General features: G+C 43.0%; 1 protein-coding gene across 2 annotated transcripts in view; it reads left to right on the forward strand.

The window, feature by feature from the left end:
• trrap (transformation/transcription domain-associated protein) overlaps positions 1-21,659 on the forward strand; it is a 100,432-nt gene that overhangs the window by 12,275 nt on the left and 66,498 nt on the right. The window contains exons 17-36 of one of the 2 annotated variants that reach the window (XM_030077163.1): positions 214-408; positions 598-789; positions 879-1,044; positions 1,203-1,459; positions 1,918-2,118; positions 5,194-5,345; positions 7,146-7,345; positions 8,063-8,280; positions 8,797-8,994; positions 9,239-9,499; positions 10,958-11,119; positions 11,822-11,918; positions 12,274-12,395; positions 14,718-14,888; positions 15,964-16,032; positions 17,866-17,985; positions 19,078-19,197; positions 19,456-19,620; positions 19,785-19,966; positions 20,909-21,107. In XM_030077163.1, the coding sequence (XP_029933023.1) occupies positions 214-408; positions 598-789; positions 879-1,044; positions 1,203-1,459; positions 1,918-2,118; positions 5,194-5,345; positions 7,146-7,345; positions 8,063-8,280; positions 8,797-8,994; positions 9,239-9,499; positions 10,958-11,119; positions 11,822-11,918; positions 12,274-12,395; positions 14,718-14,888; positions 15,964-16,032; positions 17,866-17,985; positions 19,078-19,197; positions 19,456-19,620; positions 19,785-19,966; positions 20,909-21,107 (3,447 nt within the window). The remainder of the gene's footprint in view (positions 1-213; positions 409-597; positions 790-878; positions 1,045-1,202; positions 1,460-1,917; positions 2,119-5,193; positions 5,346-7,145; positions 7,346-8,062; positions 8,281-8,796; positions 8,995-9,238; positions 9,500-10,957; positions 11,120-11,821; positions 11,919-12,273; positions 12,396-14,717; positions 14,889-15,963; positions 16,033-17,865; positions 17,986-19,077; positions 19,198-19,455; positions 19,621-19,784; positions 19,967-20,908; positions 21,108-21,659) is intronic. The other variant, XM_030077164.1, reaches the window with a different exon arrangement.

A 21,659-nucleotide genomic window follows, 5' to 3' on the forward strand; every position in this document is an offset into this window, starting at 1 on the left:
ACACAGAAGTGAAATTGTAAAGCATAATATAAAATATACAAAAATATGAAAACTGTTGATTTGTGCAGGTGAGGTGACATAAAAACTCAGGGGTTCATATAAAAACACCCTAACAGATAAACATATGTTGGCAAGATGTGCCTCTAATCAGTGCAAAGGCTTTAGATCCAATAACAGCTTGGTGTAACAGTGCTGAATCCCCCTCCTGGCTAGGTACAGGTTGCCAATAACCAGCAGACGTACATCAGGGTGGCAAACTGCCAGACAGTGCGCATGAAGGAGGAGAAGGAGGTTCTGGAGCACTTTGCTGGGGTCTTCACCATGATGAACCCCCTTACCTTCAAAGAGATCTTCCAGACAACAGTACCTTACATGGTGGAGCGGATCTCCAAGAACTACGCACTGCAGGTACTTGCTAACCTACATGCCGATAACAAGAATATTACTATCAGTCTTTTTTGTGCAAGAGCTGACACATTTTCCTCACATATTTGAATGATGCAAGTCATTAAATAACAATTTAGTGCATATAATGCCTTCGGCCGCTAGTAATTACCTGTGCTTAAATTCCCTTTTTGGTTCTCTGATGTGCCCCAGATTGTAGCTAACTCTTTCCTGGCCAACCTGTCAACATCGGCTCTGTTTGCCACCATCCTAGTGGAGTATCTTCTAGAGAGGCTGCCAGAGATGGGCTCCAATGTCGAGCTCTCGAACCTCTACCTCAAGCTCTTCAAACTGGTCTTCGGATCAGTGTCACTGTTTGCTGCTGAGAATGAGCAGATGCTCAAGGTAAATATGCAGGTCATCAGACTGAAATTTGAGTGTCAGTTCTTAACCCTTTTCACTCTTTAGTAACATGTCTCTCCCTGTTCCCCCAGCCCCATCTCCATAAGATTGTGAACAGTTCCATGGAGCTGGCACAATCAGCGAAGGAGCCCTACAACTACTTTCTGCTTCTCCGAGCTCTCTTCCGCTCCATTGGTGGCGGCAGCCATGACCTGCTCTACCAGGAGTTCCTTCCTCTCTTACCCAACCTGCTTCAAGGTAAGTCCTCACACACTCTTTCTCTCTCTCTTTATTTCTCTAAAAGTGAACGGTATTTCTCAAGATGTGTGAGAGAATATTTTGTGCAGTAATTGTTTCTGTAATTGTTTCAACTTATTTACATCTTTTAATCCAATTTCCTTCCTGCCTCCTGCTAGGTCTGAATATGCTGCAGAGTGGCCTTCACAAGCAGCACATGAAGGATCTGTTTGTGGAGCTTTGTCTGACAGTGCCGGTGCGTCTGAGCTCCTTGCTGCCTTATCTGCCAATGCTGATGGACCCACTGGTGTCGGCGCTAAATGGCTCCCAGACGCTGGTCAGCCAGGGCCTTCGCACCCTGGAGCTGTGTGTGGACAACCTGCAGCCTGACTTCCTCTATGACCACATCCAACCCGTCAGGGCAGAGCTGATGCAGGTAGAGGGGCAACGCTCGTTTTTCAGTTCTTATTATGATTACTTGCCTCGCAACACAGTCCAGAGTTTAGTAAGCAGTTTAAAATCAACAACCCAAATCATCATAGCTGACAAACAGGACACAGTTTGTTTTTTCGTCCTCTGTGCTAGAATTAACAGCCACATATTTTCCCACACAAATTGTTAGAGGTCAGTCTAAATAAATTATCTACTCCATATCTACCAAATCAGCAGATAGCCCAAAGCAGCTTACCAGCCACCACTCAACTTTCTCAGCATTTGGCTGGTGGCTGGTTTTAATTTCGCACCCTGTGTAGCGGTAATGATTGTAATCGGTCATTATGGTTTTGACAATGATCAGCTGTTCCTGTAAGTTAAGCAGCTTCATGGCCTGCTGCTCTTTGTTCCCTCCAAACTCAAACTAATTATCTTGCCTCTCCCTCTCACCCCGTGCTCCAGGCTTTGTGGCGCACCCTGCGCAACCCAGCAGAGACCATCTCCCATGTTGCCTACCGGGTCTTGGGCAAGTTTGGTGGCAGCAACAGGAAGATGCTGAAGGAGTCTCAGAGACTGCAGTACGTGGTGACCGAGGTCCAGGGGCCCAGCATCAAGGCTGAATTCACTGACTGCAAGGCGTCCATACAGCTACCTATGGAAAAGGTAGGACCACATAGTTGTTACTGGTTCCTCTTGACATTTTAGTTGTGGCGCAGGGTTTGTTTTGCCTTCACTTGTTGACTGGAAAAAGCAGCGTAGACGCATTTGAAACAGTGATCCTCCATTTTATTCAGTCAGTCTTAGCGCTGTGAAGAGGAACATTTTGGGGTGACATCACTCAGTAACACAGCTTGAAAACAGTCTGAACAGCCTTTATCCATCCTCTTTTACCTTTTGTATTTCAATTTGAGCAGGAAAGAAAGAATCGAACGGGAAAGAGCTAGATATTCCTCGTTATTGTCCCCTGGAGAGAGCAATATATCTTTGTCAGGGTTTCGTGTGTGTGTGAGGAGACAGTGTGTTCCCCAGGTAATTAAATTCATCTCCTGTTCCTCCTCCTCATCCCCAGTCAGTAATCATCAATCTAGTGCGGGCCACCATGACGGCATTATTTACTCTCACTAATGGCTGCTTCTTCTTTCTGGCTCTCCGTCTGTGTGTTTGCCATCAAAGGGGACGTAGGCAATACACACGCAAACACCCACACACGCACACACACTCAGGCGTACACACGCACAGGAACTGCAGGTAGATGCGCAAACACACCCTCAACTTGCCACAAGTCACAAACACATAAACATCTCACTCAAATTGCTGTAATTTCTGCAATTTGCACTCTAAGATGGATACCACTTACAGTATGCCTCCAACCTGACTCACTCTCTTCTCGTTGCCTTCATGTCAAACTAAATGAGGCTTAATGCCATTAGCTTGTTTTACACCTGTTTCATCTTCTGTCTCCTTAGATAACAATAACAACTTATAGAAACCTCATACTTGTTCCCTGCCTGTGTTACATAGGACACAGGTGCATTAAGTGTGCACAAGGCTCCGAAATAAGCCTTTATTAACTTTATTGTGTTGTTGTATTGTTTAATCCTTGTCGGTTTGTACATGTATTTGATAACTGTCCCCAGGTGAAGCAGCATTATATGTATTTTATGAATTTCAAATAAATCTATCTGTCTGAAGGAGATTAATATAAGAATATATCAAGGCTTATGTTTGTCCAAGTATTTTATCTTTTCTTGTTCAAAAGATCTAAATCCCTCTTATTGTTTCTATTGTACCAATTGATTTTTAACAAAAATCATCTCCGTTACTTCACTGTACAAAAAAACAAAACAAAACAAAAACAATTCTGTATGTACCCTAAGCTTGTCTTTTTCTGTAGTTTGACTTCTCTCTCTGTTGTGAGACATGTTGGTGAAAGGATGTAAACAACAGTTGGCCAAGGTCATGCTTTGTAGTTGTTGAATGTCCATTAACATTATAGGAGAGTATTGCAGATCCAAGCACCATCCAAGCAGCTTGATTGTATAACAGCTAACAAGACATTTGTCATAATAAGTGGTATTATAGAAAATGAGAGGCAAATAGGGTTGCGATTAAAAATGACTTGAGTGAAGCTTTAAGAAATGATGAATGCCGTTATGCCTGTTACCTAAACCAAGCACCTGAAACACAGGCGTTTTCCCCTTTTTGAAAGGTCATTTGACAAATGACTGTGTTTGCACAAGTGCGTCACCTAAAGGTGTGTGTGTGTGTGTGTGTATGTGTGAGTTAAGCCTGTGTTAGGGATAGCAGTGGTCTTCAGAGGGTGAAGTCATACCGGCAGGCTCTTTGTGATGTGGACATACAGGTACATGGCAGTGAGAGCTTAAATTGCAGTGATGTAAAGAGAGAGATATCAAATGACAACGATTCGAATAAGTTGCCTCTCTTCAAGGCAGAGCGACAGTCAAAATTGCTCACATGGGATTTGAGCTTCACAGTTCTAAAATGAATTTCTTGCCCTCTCACGTTTCTGCCTCTTCTTGCCTTTCATCTGCCTTTTCAGTTCTTTTCCAATTGCTTTTTAACTCTTGAATCTGTTTTCTTTTTTCTTTCCTTCCTCACGACATCAGAAATATTTTCCATCAATACGGTCCTCTTCAAAGGGTGGAAGTAGAAACCTGTGTTTTCTCATCGGTTTGCCAACAAAATCTTTTCTTTTTACCCTTCAATTTCATGTCTAAGTAGGGCTGTTAGATTTACTGAGTACTTGTCAGAGGCCCAAGTCCTTTTAATATCCTGACAGGTCTACAATTCAATTATGCAGTGCTCTCATCTCCTCTCCTCCTCCCCGTGCTCTTGCCTCCTCCTCATCTTCTCCCTTCTGTTCTGAGTGGCATTAATTAGTTCATTTTCTCCCTTTTTAAGTGCCTGGCTCCCGTGGCTTGTCAGCCCATAAGCTGGCAATCATAATGGCCTTTACTCGGCCAGATGGAGCTCAGCGCACTTTCCTCTTAAGGCCTCAAATTAATCGTACTATATATTGTCATATATTGTGATTTTAGCTTCTACACGAATAACACTATAATGTAAGTATATCACAATATTGAAACCTTGCCAGTTGTATTTAAAATTTGTTGCAAATTGTTAAGCTGCTTAATTGTCCATGTCACAATATTTGGAAAAATAACTGGATTTAGCATCATTTTAGTCACAGCTGTGCACCCCTGTATTATTTCCCTCAAAGAGTCCTTTTGAAACATTTTTAGTATATTGTCCTGTAGCTGAAAGTGAAGACACATTGTGTTATCATTTGGGCAAGAATGGCCTAGAGGGGGCCCCCGGGCAGTTTTATGTATTTTCATTTCTATAAATACTGGACAAAAAGATCACTGCATGGTGCTACGGATTTTGCTTTGTGTGTTTTGTTAGCTGCAGGCTACACTTTTGACTAAGAAGATTTTTATTCCAAAATGAGATAGCCTCCATTTGGAAAAAAACAATCTCTTATAAAATGATTATTTGCAAGATGAAACACACAGTTAATAAAGTTAAAGTTGTGGGTTATTGTAAGAGTGATGCAGAAAAGTATAATATTGAGGATAGAATCATGTAACTTTGAAGTATTGTGTAGTAAATATCAGGTTGCAGTTTTTTTTTCTGAAATGGGTGTGTAGCATTTTGGAATGGATGCCTTAATATTTTAGCCACATCTCTCTCTCTATTGTGTTTCCATTCCTTTAGGCAATAGAGACAGCCCTGGACTGCCTGAAGAGCGCCAACACAGAGCCGTACTACAGGCGACAGGCCTGGGAGGTCATTAAATGCTTCCTGGTGGCCATGACCAGTCTAGATGACAACAAGCATGCTCTCTACCAGCTTCTGTCTCATCCCAAGTAAGGAGAAACACATGTTTTATTTTTTATCAAATATTGTTGAAAAGCGACCTGAACCCTGAGAATGTAACAAAGTAAAATAACCCTACCATGACCATTCAGCTTAAAAAATGGAATTAGAATGTAATTTATCAGTGTGTAGACTCAACCTTCATATTTTGTGCTTATTCCAAGTTTTTGGTCAGTTGAATCTAATGGGAACCAAATTCAATGCAGTTTTATGTAGTGTGCCTTTAAAGTAGTTCTGTAGAACTTTTTGTTTTAATTTAATTAATTAATTTATTTTTTTTAAAGCACTGTAACATTTTCCCAGTAGTGGCACACCACATCATTAGTAAATGGGCAAAACACCAGTGGGAGGAACTGCTCAAATTATAAGTGATGCACAGCCAGGTCTCCCATCAGTCTCTCCCCTCTTTAACCTTACTGGACGTCCACTGCCCTCCACCCAACATCTACCCCTCTTCTCTCTCTCTCTCTCCCTTGTCCTTCGCCCACCCCACCTCACCTGATTTATGTATCTCGTTCCACTACTCCCCCAACCTGTCACACCACCAGCAGACATGCCGGGCATTCATTGTCTCGCATCACGTCGTCTCTCCTCTCCCCACCACACGCTGCCTCATCAACTCCGTCTCAAGAGTGGGAGCGGCTAATTACACACATGCAGGCGTCTGCCCTCTCAGGCTTCACTGCGAGGCAGAGACACACATGAACCGACACACGGGTGGGAGGCGGGTGAGGTGGTGATGGTGGCGGCGGCTGGGTGGGGTTGGGGGGATTGGGGGGCGGGGGGTCGGTTGGGTTAGTCACATTACAATCATTGATCCCTGGGCAGGGGCTAATTGACTTTCCCCTGTCTGTTTACACTGCACATGCCCCCTCCACCTTTCTGTCGGTACACACACATACACACAAATGCACACACAAGCGCACATTTCTGCGGAGATAATGAAGTGTGTCAGTTATGATCGGGGGGGCCGCGCCTGCTGCCTGCTCTTGTCAGATGTCTTGATTCATGACGTCCTCCCTCCCGCAACAGACTTTTTCTCCTCTCCCTCCCTCCCTCTCTCCGTCCTCCTCCCACCATCTTTCTTTGTCTGGACATTCGGTCACAGTGAAAAGAGCCTTTCAGTTAAAAAAAGAAGTGCAGAGCGTTTCTTAATATCACCAAATGCCAAGCAGGGAGAATGGAGCAGCTTTGGAGTGGCAGGCCGCTGAATGAGTGAAGGGCAATTGATCTGGCATTCTGTCAACTCCCCCCTCCCAGCTCCTTCTCCTCCAAGCCCTCCGCCTCCTCCCCCTGATCCTCCAAAGTGCAGTCTTTTAAATGGCGATAATGAAATGAAGCGATCCATCAGGTCTGCCCCTGGCGTGTGGCATTATAAAACACAAGCTCAAGCATGGAGAAAACAGCTGCTCAATCACACCACAGCCCAGTTGCCATCAGCCGCAGTAAATAACAAAAATACGAAGAGGAGGGGGGCGGAGAGAGAGGCACAGGGACAGAGAGATAGAAGGAACAAGAGAGAGAGAGATAAAGGAACAGACAGAGATGCAGAAATAGCGAGGGTGGGAGGGAGTGGGGAGGGAGAGAGGCCGTTTGCAGACAGACAGTGCACAGAGATCTGCCTTTTGAAACCCATTTAAAACCCTGCAGAGGGAACAGGCTCACCAAAAGCCATTAAAGGGTAATGCTTGGTGTTGCTCATTAAAGATAGTTTCGGTGCCATAAAATGTCATGTTGTCAGACAGTATTTTCACTGTAATTAATTGTTTTTTCTTGTTTCTTCCCATCAGCTTCACTGAGAAGTGGATCCCCAATGTCATCATTTCTCACCGCTACAAGGCACAGGACACCCCTGCCCGCAGGACTTTTGAACAGGCTCTGACGGGGGCTTTCATGTCTGCCGTGATAAAAGACCTGAGGCCCAGTGCTTTGCCCTTCGTTGCCAGCCTGATCCGCCATTATACCATGGTGGCTGTGGCCCAGCAGTGTGGTGAGGGACTGGTGCTCTCTGTCCTCTCCATATCTAATATTAGCTTTGTGTTGTGCTCTGGCACTGGCTCTCCTCTCTCCCAGTTGTGCAAAAAACTCAATGACTTCCTGGTTTTTGTCCTTTTACTCATTACATTTAAATCCTTGGTTTTTATTGTTGCACAAAACAAGGCATTTGCACAATAAAACTCACCTCTATTTACCATAGGTAGCTCTTACCTCTGATACTTAAAGAACCAATTCACCCAGAATACAAAAAAGGCTTCCCCCCTTTTGCCATTTATGAATTCAGATATTTTCCATGTGATTTGGTTTTCCTAGACTTTGACTGTCTGCCACTGCCCCATTTCAATGAAGTTGAATGGGTGTAGCTCAAAAAATACATTGGAAATTCTTCTTCAAGAAACAATGACCCAGTTACTCATGACAATCTGCTGAAGAGTTTTGTTCTTTTTGGAAAGAGACTTTGCTGCAAAGATTTTCTAATGTATTTTTTTTGACAGTTTGAGCTCCACAGACCCTTATCTGTTCAGCTCTATTGTTTTTGAGTGATGGCAGATAGTGAAAGTCATGGTAAACTCCTTACCAGGTCTCACAGAAATGATTGATTCATTTGGATTGATAAACTGCTTTGGGGAAATGTGTTATTTTGGGTGAACTAGTACCTCAGTTCATATTAAATATAACTCTTTTCTGTCTGTCTTTTTTCCCCCCTCAGGTCCATTCCTGCTGCCTTGCTACCAGCTGGGCAGCCAGCCCAGCACAGCCATGTTCCACAGTGAGGAGAACGGCTCGAAGGGCATGGATCCTCTGGTTCTGATTGATGCCATCGCTATCTGTATGGCCTACGAGGAGAAGGAGCTGTGCAAGATTGGAGAAGTGGCTCTGGCTGTCATCTTTGATGTAGCCAGCATCATCCTGGGCTCCAAGGAGCGGGTATGTAACTGGTGTGGCGGGGTTCAGTTATATGACGAAGTAGTAAAACTTTATCCTCATCTCATCTCTCATCAGTTTATATGTAATTGTGGTGGTCTGTACTCGCCATTAAAACCATTTAAGAAAGCTGTCACTGTCAGCCCTTTGATTTCTTGGTATTAAACAGAACAGCTGCATTGTAAAGTGATTGATCGATCATCTAAAAAACAGGACAGCTACTCTGACAAAATGATTGCTTGAATGGACATATTGAAGTTATTATCTGTCTATATTTATTGAGCCCCATGCTTACATAATAGTCAGTTAACAATGAGCATAAGGCAGTGATTATTCTCTCAAAATGGACATTTAATGTAATAAAACCCTGAAATTGCCTTTTTTTGTTGTTGCTCTGTAAAACATTACACTTTTATGCCAAATTCAAAGCTTGTCTTTGTTGTAGTCTATTCTTCTGTGTTTGCTTTAGATTTTTTTAGGAATCGATTAATCATCCTAACCTCTCCTCTCTACCTCCAGGCGTGTCAGCTGCCATTGTTCTCTTACATTGTGGAGCGTCTGTGTGCGTGCTGCTATGAGCAGGCCTGGTACGCCAAACTGGGCGGCGTGGTGTCCATCAAGTTCCTGATGGAGAGACTGCCGCTGATCTGGGTGCTGCAGAATCAACTGACCTTCCTGAAGGCCCTGCTCTTTGTCATGATGGACCTCACAGGAGAGGTGAGGAAAGATTTGTGTGGTTTGTATCATTCAGGAGAGTAGAACTGACAAATATCCCCTTCAGCTGATTCAGTTGTTACTGAAGCTCTACGTTCTCACTTCTTGATTTATTTTTTTTTCTTTGTTCTCCATTGGGCTTGTACAAACTGTTGCAGCAGATGCAGTGAAACAACTAGTGCCTTGCTTCTCTTGTTGCACCATCACTATGCCACAACTCTTAACTTTCTGTCTGATTTTCACGTAGGTGTCCAATGGAGCTGTAGCTATGGCAAAGACAACCTTGGAGCAGCTTCTTGTGCGCTGCGCCACCCCTCTGAAAGATGAGGAAAAGACTGAGGAGCTGCTCGCAGCCCAGGACAAATCCTTCCACATGGTCACGCATGACCTGGTCCGAGAGGTGACCTCGCCCAACTCCACCGTCAGGAAGCAAGCCATGCACTCTCTGCAGGTCCTTGCCCAGGTCACCGGCAAGAGTGTCACTGTAATCATGGAGCCGCACAAAGAGGTGGGGCTGAGGACTGTGAAGTTGTCTGTAGCTGTTTATCGTGATTTCAAGCAGCAGTCGACTGAATTTTTATGTATAAGGAGGGACCCCCATGCCAAGCTAATGAAGTCACAAATCAGGCTGTTGATGTTGTTGTGGATGAGTTGTCCATTAATGTCGCTGAGAGAGAGTCATTTAACATTTCACTTGTACCAGAAAAACTTTATTCGTAAAAACAAGGAAGTTAATCTTTGTTTGAGACATGACTGATGCTTCAGCACCTCACTGTGGCAGAAATATAAAGCTGACTTCTACAAAATGGCTTTTTGGCGCTATTCCTTTATTGATAGTGAGGTCCTTTATGGGCAATGCTGGAACAAAATTCTTGTCATCCTGTCGCTTTTACAGCACTTGTGTTTTCTCCACTCCCTTTGGGTGATCTTTCTAAGGTCACTAATCCAGCATTAAGAGGTTCACTCAGGATCTGGGCTCAGTTCAGGAATCATTTAGGTTACACACAGTTTGACCCTCTCATTCCCATTCTTTCCAGTTTTTGATGTTTATTATAATATATGGTATGTAGTGAAATAATTCGTCCAAACCCACTTAATGCTATTTTTGGGCTCACCCTGGAGGACATAACTTTTCCAACGGCTAATCTCATATGATTGCTTTTACATCTCTGTTGGCCAGGTGACTCATACTAAAATGATGGAAATCCACTGCCCCACCCTCTCTCTCCAACTGGGTCATGGATTTTTTTTAACTTTGCTAAAACTTGATAAACCATAAGATATGTCTTTTAAGGCCAGTTAGATGAGTTTCCAGAAGTGTGGCAACCTTTCAGTGGCTTTGTCAATGAACATTTTAAATTTGATAGGTACATAAAATGAAAACTACTTAAGTTCCTTGTTCCTTTGATATCATTTGGTTTAAAGCGATCAGACCAGCTGGGCTGGTAAACACTAGCATGCTGAGGACAATTTGGTGATTTCGTGTCACGTAATTGAATTTTCCCAATGTCTGTGTCTTGAAATTCAGATTATGAATCCTGATTAATAATAATGATCACAGTGTCAAGCAAGATAATTGTGAAACTCAGGCCTACACACCAGATACTGAGATAAGAAAAGCACACTCAGCATACTGATGGTATGAGTAGTGTTTGTTAGAGGAAATCCTAATTCCAAAGTTGTAACATTTTTATTGTGAGGTGACTAGTTATCTTCTGTGGTAAATGATGGCATGAAGAAACATGTGCCAGAGCTGGCCTTTAATCACCAAAGCATTGCTCCCAGACCTTATTAGAGAAGTTACTACTGTTGGTTCCTTATAATATTGTTGATCTAGGAACAGAAGCTTGTTCTGCTGTTGCAGTCATTGTAAAGTTCCCTTGTTAAGAGAATTGGCTGAATGCTTGAAGTGTAGATGCAGTGTCAGCATATAAGGCCACCGTTGTCATGTTCCTTCTTTTTCCAGGTTTTGCAGGATATGGTTCCCCCTAAGAAGCACTTGCTGCGTCACCAGCCAGCTAATGCCCAGATTGGTCTGATGGAGGGCAACACCTTCTGCACCACCCTGCAGCCCCGCCTCTTCACCATGGACCTCAACGTCATGGAGCACAAGGTCTTCTTCACAGAGGTCGGCAAACCTGTCACTTGTTCTTTGCTATCAAATTATTTTACTGTTTTGTCATTGTGGAGCACTTTGTCTTGGGAGGTGGGTGCCCATATCCAGCAAATTGCCCCTGCAGAATGTGAATGGGATGGCAATTTTTTTGGCTTTGTTGATCAGCCCACCCCTCCAAAAACAACTGTAATTGCAGTCACAGTGCCATTGTCGAATATGCTCCTGTCTAGAACATTTCAGAGAATTACCTATTTATTTTCCATTAAACCTATCTTCTGTAACTGTGGCACCATCACCGGCACAGTCACAATCTAACACTGGAAGGCATTGCTATTTTTTTTCTTGTCTTATTGTCATGCTGTCCTGTTTTTAAATGGTTATTGTTTTTCATATTTTCAAGATGTTTTATTTGCATTAAGATGACAATACTATACAATGTTACGTGTTGTGGCACACCGGCATCTTGCATTTAGATTCAGTTTAGATTTGGTGCATTTGAGCAAATGCTAAAAACAGCGAGGGAGGAGAAACATGAGGCATCAAGCAGTGTGTCACCTAAAATAGGATCAAATGATTCCTTTAAACGAGCAGTTTTGCAGTGCCTTCTATTTTGAGACAAATGTGTGTTTCCCATTATGTGCAGTGGACTACTTCAGATAAATGTCTTAAAACAACTCTTGTACTACACTGATTGTTGACCTGTGTTCTCACCAGTTGCTGAATCTGTGTGAGGCAGAGGATGCTGCTCTGATGAAGCTGCCCTGTTACAAGAGCCTTCCCTCCCTGGTTCCCCTTCGCATCGCTGCCCTCAGTGAGTTGGCTGAATTTGGTTGCTGAAATTGGTCTCTTCTATATGGCATTCTATGAATTGATGCCTACTTTTCTTTTGTTCTCACTGTAAGGTGTTCTGGATCCAAATGTCCGCTACATGCCTAAAACGTTTAGCAAACCAAATGATGTTCAATCCAATATATTGGGAACACAAACATGACAGCTCATGTTGCCATTTAACAATCATAAAACTATTCTCATAGTAGAAATTACTAACATTTAGGTATTTCTACCATTTGACCGCTTTTGCTCTTTTTGTTTTGTAGATTTTTGACATTCCATCTCTCCAAATTGTCAGAAACAAAGTGTTAAATGGTATTCTGTCTCCTGGTTAGATGCCCTGGCAGCCTGTAACTACCTGCCCCAGTCCAGAGAGAAGATCATTGCTGCCCTTTTCAAAGCTCTCAACTCCACCAACAGTGAACTGCAGGAAGCAGGGGAGGCCTGCATGAGGAAGGTCAGTGCTGCATTTTCCTTCCTTTATTGTGTTGCTTCTGGTTCTCCCTCAAGGTTTTCTTTTCCCCACTCCTCCTGTATTAAGGCCATTCTTCTTCTCTTGCCGGTCCATTCCATTGAAAACCTAATTTTCCAGCTTTCTGCATGGTTATGAGGCTGATCTTGACTGATATTTTAAAATAACACATGGCCAAAACCTTGGCTTACACTTTATGGTTTTGATATTGGCTTAGAATTGGGTGATATTCCGCAAGGGTCATTAATTGCATTTTTTTCCCCCACCTTTAATAGTCTCTCAAATATATTGTCTTCATTTTCAGTATAAGTGGTCTCCTTTGGTTGCAAACTAAATAGCAACTGCTGAGAAGGTAAATCTTTAAATTGCTGCCAAAATCAGAAATCCAACATGGCAAACAGCCATTGCATTGAATATCAGGGTGTTTCCTTGCACAAAGCCAGCAAGGAAACTTAAAGTGAGCATCGCTCTTTCTTTGGCAATTACTGGGCTGCTCTGTTTAAATTTATCATTCCCATGCAGAGCACTTTTCCAAGGAGGCTGTGTTGTGAATTTTACTCAACACTCTGAATTGCTAAACTGACAGATGATGCCTTCAATCAAATAAACATCTATCTGCAAGAATCAGTCGTTTTTTTCTTCACAAGCTATCTTAGCTTTCATATGTTAGCGCCTCATCCGCCAGCGTCTGTCCAACACATCCACCAGCGTTGACAGTTTACATGCATGATTACCTCCAGCAATAGGTCATCAACATATCAATCAAGTCTCTGTTGTGAATGGAAAGCATATCCAATTGTCAAGACAGGCACCAGATGAAGGAAAAATGTAACTGCATAAAATAGTATTTTTATGAAAATGAGGGACAAGATGTTTGTTTTGAATTGATGGACCTCTGAGGTGATTTGCCAGCAGTGCAAACTAAATTGAAAGTCACCAGCATGGGTCTTTAAACAGTAATCATCCCTCACCTGCTTTTACATTTTTGTTTGCATGTTTGCTGTTGGACAATGCCAGAGAGCCTTGTTTTCTTTTTCCTCTCTCTTTCTCCGCTTATTTGCTCAGTGTTTTCTCTCCATCCTTCTCCTCATTTGCCAACGCAGAAGTCTTTTGTTAATCTCTCCCTCATGCCATCCCCTTCCGCTTTATCACACCCTCCCCGAACCAGCACCCCTTCTATTTGTCAAACTATCTGCACCGTCTTTGCCTCTTCTTTCCACTCACCCCAACCTCTTTGTCCCTTTTTTCCTTCCATTTCTCTGTCCTTCATTTTCTTTCTTTACCACCGTCACTCCTTTTCCCTATTCTCCCATTTTTTTTTCCGCCTGCCTAGCCATTCTCTGCTCTCCCCATCCTTTCATCTCTGCCCTGCTAGCACTAATGAGCGTTGCCACGGGCCGATCGATACAGGATGGAGTGTTTGTTCTCAGCGCTGAGAGGAAAATGAATGTGGCTGCCATGCATCATCCCCTCCTGTCTGTGTGAGAGTGTGGGTGTGTGTCGCCATCGTTTGGTGTTGGCATGTGTGCTTGTTTACGACTGGCCATGCCCTCATTTGAGTGGCCTTAGTTCCTTAATGGAGACACAAGGGGTAGTGAGCTGTTCACAGGGCTGCGATGCCCGTCAAGGCCAGGTCTAATGCAGAAGGAAGATGATTTGTGGAAGGGGAATTAGAGATATTCAGCTTTAGGCGTTGGTAAAAACATACACTTCTGCATAGTTCTAATTTTTAAATGCTGAGTGAGTCTGTTTTATATACCTGAACTTGACCTAGCATTTTGGGATTGGTCTCATAAAGCCATGAAAGTGCAATTTTACCTTTTAATAACATAATCTAGACAATTAATCATTGACAAATTAAGTAGGTTGTATATCTCTGTCCTTATGACACAATATATCAAAATCTTATGAAACCTTTGAGAAGTTCAGATGTGTGTAGTAATCTGTAGCAGGCAGTGAGGAGATTCCAGTTTTACCATTGCCATTCTGTTATGAGCACTGAAATTTAATGTAGGAACATTAGAAAGAAGATGGACTATTTGGACATTTCTTTGTTAGTATTTGTAAAGTAAGACAGCATCTGAGCAAAATAGACCTGCATTTTGAATTATGATAAGATAAGCTGTAGGGAACCTTATTTTCTGTGTGTAATTAAAACTTAACAATTTAATCACACCCTACATTTAGATGGCTAATTAAAATTTCTGTTGTAGCCCAAATTTAGAAACTCTGTTAATATTAAGTAGTTGTAACAATTTTAATTAATAGCCTTAATGTTGTAATTTGTGTCCACTTACTGTGTTTTAGTTCCTGGAGGGTGCTACCATTGAGGTGGACCAGATCCACACCCACATGCGCCCCCTGTTGATGATGCTGGGCGACTACCGCAGCCTGACGCTCAACGTGGTGAACCGCCTGACCTCCGTCACACGCCTCTTCCCCAACTCCTTCAACGACAAGTTCTGTGACCAGATGATGGTGAGCAGCATATCGCTCTCAGTCTTCCTCTTGTCTTATCTCACCGCGTTAGTTATTCGCTGGGTGGAGGTTGTCCGCAGTGTCAAGCAGCACCGTGCATTTTTATCATGGATGTTGTCATGGCAGTCATGGGAATCAAACTTGTAACTGTGATGTTCATTCGCACAGAGATATGTAGTTACACCCTCTCTCAACCAGTGTTGGGGATATTACCTATTACTCCTCATTAAAAGTGGTGTGATTGCATTGCAGTATTACTTTATATACCTATGGACTTGTTATGTCACTTTATTACTCTCACTAATTGTGAGTTATGCTGTCCAAGTCCTACAAGTGGCAGGTTATTGAAAGTCATAACAGACAATATTTTACCCTGCTTAAAGTACAAGTCCATGTAATGATTTAAAAATAAATAAAAATAATAAATATATATTTTTGGAGCTGGCTTTTTAAAACAACTGAATGAATTAGACACTGCCCATCATGTCAGCCAAAATGTTTTGCAGTCGTAGCTTCGGGAACATAATGAACAGGCAGAGCTGCTCGAATAATTTACAAAAAAAGAATCTCTTGCTTACCTTAAAAATAAATGCACCAGTTTCTAATCCTCACAGTCACAAGCACCAACACATTGTTTTTTCTCATTAACTGAAGCTTTTTGAAATGCTTGTCTGTCAGTCATTGTAAGCATTGTGTATTACAACAGCAGCTGTAATAATATTACTCCATGTCAAACAATAACTTGTTACACCACTTTGTTACTCAGATAGTTAATAATTATAGGTAAGTCTGTACTCCCAACGCTGCTCACTAGTGATGTGTGGATTGCAGGTATGTCGGCGGGCACAATGGATAATCTGTAGATTCTGTGAAATAGTGGATGGAGGAAATAATGCATAATTAACTAGAAAAATACTGAGTACATTCTCTAAAAAGTGAACATATTTTAAGCTTGATTTTTCATCAAATGTCCATGCGAGTGCAGTTATCTAAAGCTGAGAAAATAATTCATTCGGATCGGCTCACCACTCCTGCTTACTACACCCTCACTGTCTGAATCTTGTCTCTGTCTCAGCAACACCTGAGGAAGTGGATGGAGGTGGTTGTAATAACCCACAAGGGAGGCCAGCGCAGCGATGGAAGTGTGAGTATAGACTCATCAGACACACACACACACAGACACCTTTAAGCTCTGTGAAATTTGATATGAATGTGAAGCTTTCATCACTCATGCCATGTCGAGGTGTCTTGTTACTTTCATCAACCTCAGTTCGATACCTCAGCTGAGAGTCTGAGTGAATGCAATACAGAAGCAGACATGGCCTGTAGGAACAGGTCAATACAGCTGTCTACCAGTACCTTTTTTTAATGTTTTGTTGATCTGTCCTGCTCCAACCAAGCAGTGCAAACTGAAGGGCCAGAGATATTGCCCCTTAGACACACAAAGCCACACTCTCACACGGTCAACACCTCCTCAGTGTGGCCGCTTCCCAGATGAATCGTGAGTGGCCATATTACAATCAATGATTAATTAGGCGCCAGGCAGGCGGTGGTGGGCCCAGCGCTGCGTCTCCTCATTATCTCCCCGACAGATAACCTTGTAAAAGCAAAGAAAAGGTGAGAAAGAAAAAGGGAGGGGGGAAGCCGTTGTCTCCCTCACAGAAATAGCACCCTTTTTTCCCTTCCCTCTCTTTTTTTTTTACTTCATCGTTGTCCATCTCAAAATGGTGAGCGTAATTATATGCAAATTGGCCCACTGTCTCCCCCTGCTTTCACTCCCAGTCTTTGTGTCTTTGACAGCAAGGCTGGCAGTGACAATGAGGCCAGGGTCACAGGGTCAACTAGGCCAGCTCGATAAAGACAAAAACTGGAGGGGGCGAGATGAGGCAGCGCCGGGGAGGATAGAGGGACATATGGAGAGACAGAAGAAAGTTTAGGGAAAAGACGAGGTGGTTGATGGGGCATCAACAAAAGAAAAATGAGTCTGGAAGAAGAAAACAGGAGGATGGTCTATTTTAATTCAGCTTTTTTTTCCCGACAAGGTTTTTATGGAAACAGAATGTCAGTTTCTTTCTGTAGCACTGAGGAGCTTTCAGTGAATGACCTGATATATGTCATGACATTGTCAGAAAGAGTGTTTTTCCTCCAAATGCCATGGATTTTGTGTTCCTCGACGAACCCTCTGATATGCCCCACCACCCTGTTACTCACCCAGTGTAGAGAAAAGTTGTTCCAGAGGTCACCCTTAAAGGTCGTGGCTGTCTGCCCATTCATTTCACTGTTATCACCCTGTCTCATCTGCTCACCTTCCATATAGAACACACAACAACAACACACACACACAGACACACACACACAGTGCTCTGCTGACTCTCTGATCATTGTCTCCCGTTCCGGCACAGCCTGCGTTGGAGGGCGTTGAGGTGAGATGTGGCCCGGTGTTGCGCCCTCTGTCGGTGACTCCCTGTCAGTGATTGAAACTTAGTCGAACTGATGTCGTGCTGGTGAATTCAACCAATGTTGTGGTAGTGGTGGTGATGGTGGACTTGCCCTGTATTTCTGTGTCTGTGTGTGTGTGTGTGTGTGTGTGGACGTCTCAGAAACGTTGCTGTCGTCTCAGCCTTGCTCTAAACTCACATTTTGACTGTCCGATTCTTTCCCCTACTCCCACTGTCGTTTTGCACCTCCAAGATATCGGTAATACTGGGTTTAAGAAAACTGTCATGCATACTACTGTTTTTGTCTGTGCCCCGTTCGTCTGTAATCCAAGAACTCATTCCAGTGTGATACTACTCTTCGAGAAACTTAATGCAGCTCTGATTGCATCTTCACTCGTCTGATACGACTAAGATCCATCGTCGTCTTTCCACAGTGGCTGTCCATCCAGACTGTCTGTCAGAAATTATATCCATGTGCGGTACCATCATCTTTCCCAGACTTTCATCTCCCTCCTCTCTCTTTCTCTGTCTCTCTCTAGGAAATGAAGATATGTTCTGCCATCATCAACCTTTTCCACCTGATCCCAGCAGCACCGCAGACTCTGGTCAAACCTCTGCTGGAGGTGGTCATGAAGACGGAGCGGGCTATGCTCATAGAGGTAAGAGACAAATTCCACTCTGGAAACTGGCTCGTAGGATTTAAGGGAAGCTTGCTGGGTGGAATCAATTACACCAGTCAATTCGGAACAAAGTGGACACTCAAAAAATCAAACCCAAAACCGCCCAAAGCATGCCTCAAAACATATTGACACTCATGCTGCCATTAGACATGCCTGTATTCAATTTTCATTAAATCCAAAGCCTGACAGCTTTCACTCTTATTTTAGTCTACACAGTAACACATGTAAACAGGCGGCTGCAGTTGACTGGCAATGGTAAATAAGAATGGAGGCCGGGCCCTTGTGTTGGTACTTGAGGAGTTTTGTTGTGGGTTTATGCATCAATTTGTTTGAAGAGAGCTGAAAATAACTTATTTTACCTATGTGGATTATTTTTTAGTAAATATATTTGCAAATTGGTCTTTTCTGCTTGAGCACAAAATAATAATAATAATAATAATAATAATAATAATTTAAAAAAAAACGTATCTAGTCATATGTCTAGTATTTAATTGTTCCAGAAGAATGCATGCATAGTATTTGAAACACACACAGACTTTTACAACATGATTCATGTTAAAGACCTTTTCAGTAGCAACTCTAAAAAAGTAAGTTCAAATTTATGGAAAAATCACAGAAAAATAGTTAACAGTGAATGAATCCTTTCATAGAGAGGCAGTTGTTGAGAAATCGCTTAGAATTGACTGGTGTGATGGAAACAGATTGGAAATTGAGGGTGAGACTGAAAATGGCCAGTTATGCATAAAAGGGTGTACTAACTTGAAAAGGGTCTATCTCCTTCGAATTTTATAGGTGGCGTAGGCCATACGTTATGAATTTATACTAAATCCTTTGATAATCCTTTGACATTAATTTTCCTGACCTGGGATGCGCCTCCTGATCCAGTTTAATCTAATCTAATCTAGTATGTATGGGATGTTAAACTCTGCTGTTCCACTTGGAGCTTCACAAGGAAGTGATAGAATCTTGATCAGGGTTTGCTTTCAAGTGATGAGTCCTATCTTTCTGCTCCTCTTCTCACTGTTTTTCTCTGCCATCTCATTTCTCCTCTGCTCTTCCCTCCTACATCAGGCCGGCAGTCCGTTCAGGGAGCCTTTGATCAAGTTCCTGACACGTCACCCATCTCAGACGGTGGAGCTGTTCATGATGGAGGCCACGCTGAACGACCCCCAGTGGAGCCGCATGTTCATGGTCAGACATGGGGAGCTCTAAGGAAGAAATGCCTTTTTTCTTTTAAAACTGCATTTTATGTTTTTGCTGCCTTAGTAATAGACCACAGTAGGATATAAAGTGTTGCAGTGGTAACACCAGTACAAATTGTCAGTATTCTGTCATTTGATTGTTCATTTTTTTTTAATATGCAGCACCATCACTGAAAAGCACGCCCTACCACCTCGTGTCATTTTCTCTAATGGTTGCCGTGTGGTATGTCTTTTTGTTCATACACAGAGTTTCCTGAAACACAAAGATGCCAAGCCTCTCAGAGACGTGTTGGCCTCTAATCCCAATCGCTTCGTCCCCCTTCTGGTCCCTGCTGGCACTGCAGCAACTGTCCGTCCCGGATCTCCCTCCACCACCACAGCCAGACTGGACCTGCAGTTTCAGGCCATCAAGGTATATACCATTTCATTATATCTCTGTCTACGTAGGTCAAATAAATGTTTTATTATTGAACACCCCCCTTTTTGGTTACACAGGCTCTGCATTCTAATTTGAATACAGCAAAGCGTTAAAACATAAAACTCAGCAGTTTTTCTCTGTTTATTGTGTGTTCTCAGATCATCAGCATCATAGTGAAGAATGATGAGGGCTGGCTGGCAGGGCAGCACTCCTTGGTCAGCCAGCTCAGGCGAGTCTGGGTCAGCGAGGCCTTCCAGGAGAGACATCGCAAAGACAACATGGCTGCCACCAACTGGAAAGAGCCCAAGCTGCTGGCCTACTGCCTGCTCAGCTACTGCAAGTATGTACACTTTTTGAAGTTGCAACAATACCTTACTTGTTACACAAAGTGGGTTTGTAACTGCAATGTGACTGGTTAGGATCCAGGATTGGCAAGAAATATCTCTCCTCTCCCTAAGCAACTACTGTCAAGGTGCCCTTAAGCAAGACTCTTAACCAGTGGCAAAGATTAATAGACGGAAAAAGACTCATGGGGGCAAAGAGTGTATGGTGGTCAGCAGAGCAAACTTTAAGAACAGGTCAAACTAAAACATCTTAAAAAAGTTACTTGAAAATATGACAGGTGACTGTAATTATATGCCTCTTTAAGAGTGGTTTCTGTATGTTTTTGTGTTTGTTTTTTTGCAGTGCGCAGTGCTTAAGGAAATTACAGTATGCTCCTTTTAGGCAAAGAAGAGCCATAAGAGCCCTGTAAAAGGAAAATATAGCATGTACTCATGCACTAGACAATATAGTGAAGGTTACAGGAGCATGGAAGCAGTGCTAGAATGATGCTTGGCATAACCAACTACCAAGAAGTAGCTTGCAGATTTTCTAGCTGTTGCAGCTAAGGTAGTACATTAATTAAATATTTTGTCCAGTTATTCTTAGTTACAGCGACAATAAGCTGTCACAGCACTTTGAAACTATGTTGACTTTAAAAACTCTGCCTGCTCATTCACTGCTCTCATGTACATACCGCCATCCAAACAGCTAAAAATAGTTTTCAGACCCTGCAGTGAACTCGCAGACATTCCAACTAACAGTTTGGGATCATACATGTTCAGTTAGCTTGCCCTCGATAAACAAAGGTTTAAAAAAATCACATTGTTATTTGAAAGTTATCTGAAAGTTATGGTGGTTACACTTGTCCCTCATTGTAAAAAATCAGTGTTTTTGAGATTTGGACAACTGCTTTGTTACCTGTTCACTGAACTTGCTGACCCTCCTGTCTCCCCTCCAGGCGTAACTACTCTGAGATCGAGCTGCTGTTCCAGCTGCTGCGGGCCTTCACGGGCCGCTTCCTGTGCAACATGACCTTCCTGAAAGAGTACATGGAGGAGGAGATCCCCAGGAACTACACCATCGCCCACAAACGGGCCCTCTTCTTCCGCTTCGTCGAGTTCAATGACCCACACTTCAACGATGAGCTCAAAGCTAAGGTGCGTTCAGAGGCAGCTAGCCAGTGCAGGAAACTCACTGCATGTCCAAATGCCACAGGGGATGCTACATCCCAGAATTCTCCAGCCACTTTCACAGTTTTACCAGCCAGGTTTTGAATTGAATTGGACCCTCAGATGATGGATGATTATGTGCCAGAGTGGCTGGTACAATAGAAAGGGTTACTGCAGCCAAAATTTACCAGCATTCAGCAGTGTCTCTCAGCCTGGCTCAAACCATTAGCACCGTGTTACCACTTCAGGTGAATACACCCTCTCTTATCTGAGCCAACATTTGAAAAGGATCCAATTCAAATGGCGAAACCTCACGCAGTCGTACCACGCCTTATTAACCATGTTACATACATTCTTGGAGCATCTACACAACTTACTCACTCCCCCGTGGTTCCTCACATATGTCGGGTTACAGTGTGGGAAATGCATTTAGGGACCTAATCTGTGTGACTTTTATGGTTGGTGTGTTTTGTACCAGAAGTTCTTTGATAGAGTCAGGGAAGTCATTTCGACTGGTTCTGCACCCTCAGAGGCCCACAG

Source organism: Myripristis murdjan, chromosome 19, assembly GCF_902150065.1.
Source record: "Myripristis murdjan chromosome 19, fMyrMur1.1, whole genome shotgun sequence".
NCBI classification, from domain to species: Eukaryota; Metazoa; Chordata; class Actinopteri; order Holocentriformes; family Holocentridae; genus Myripristis; species Myripristis murdjan.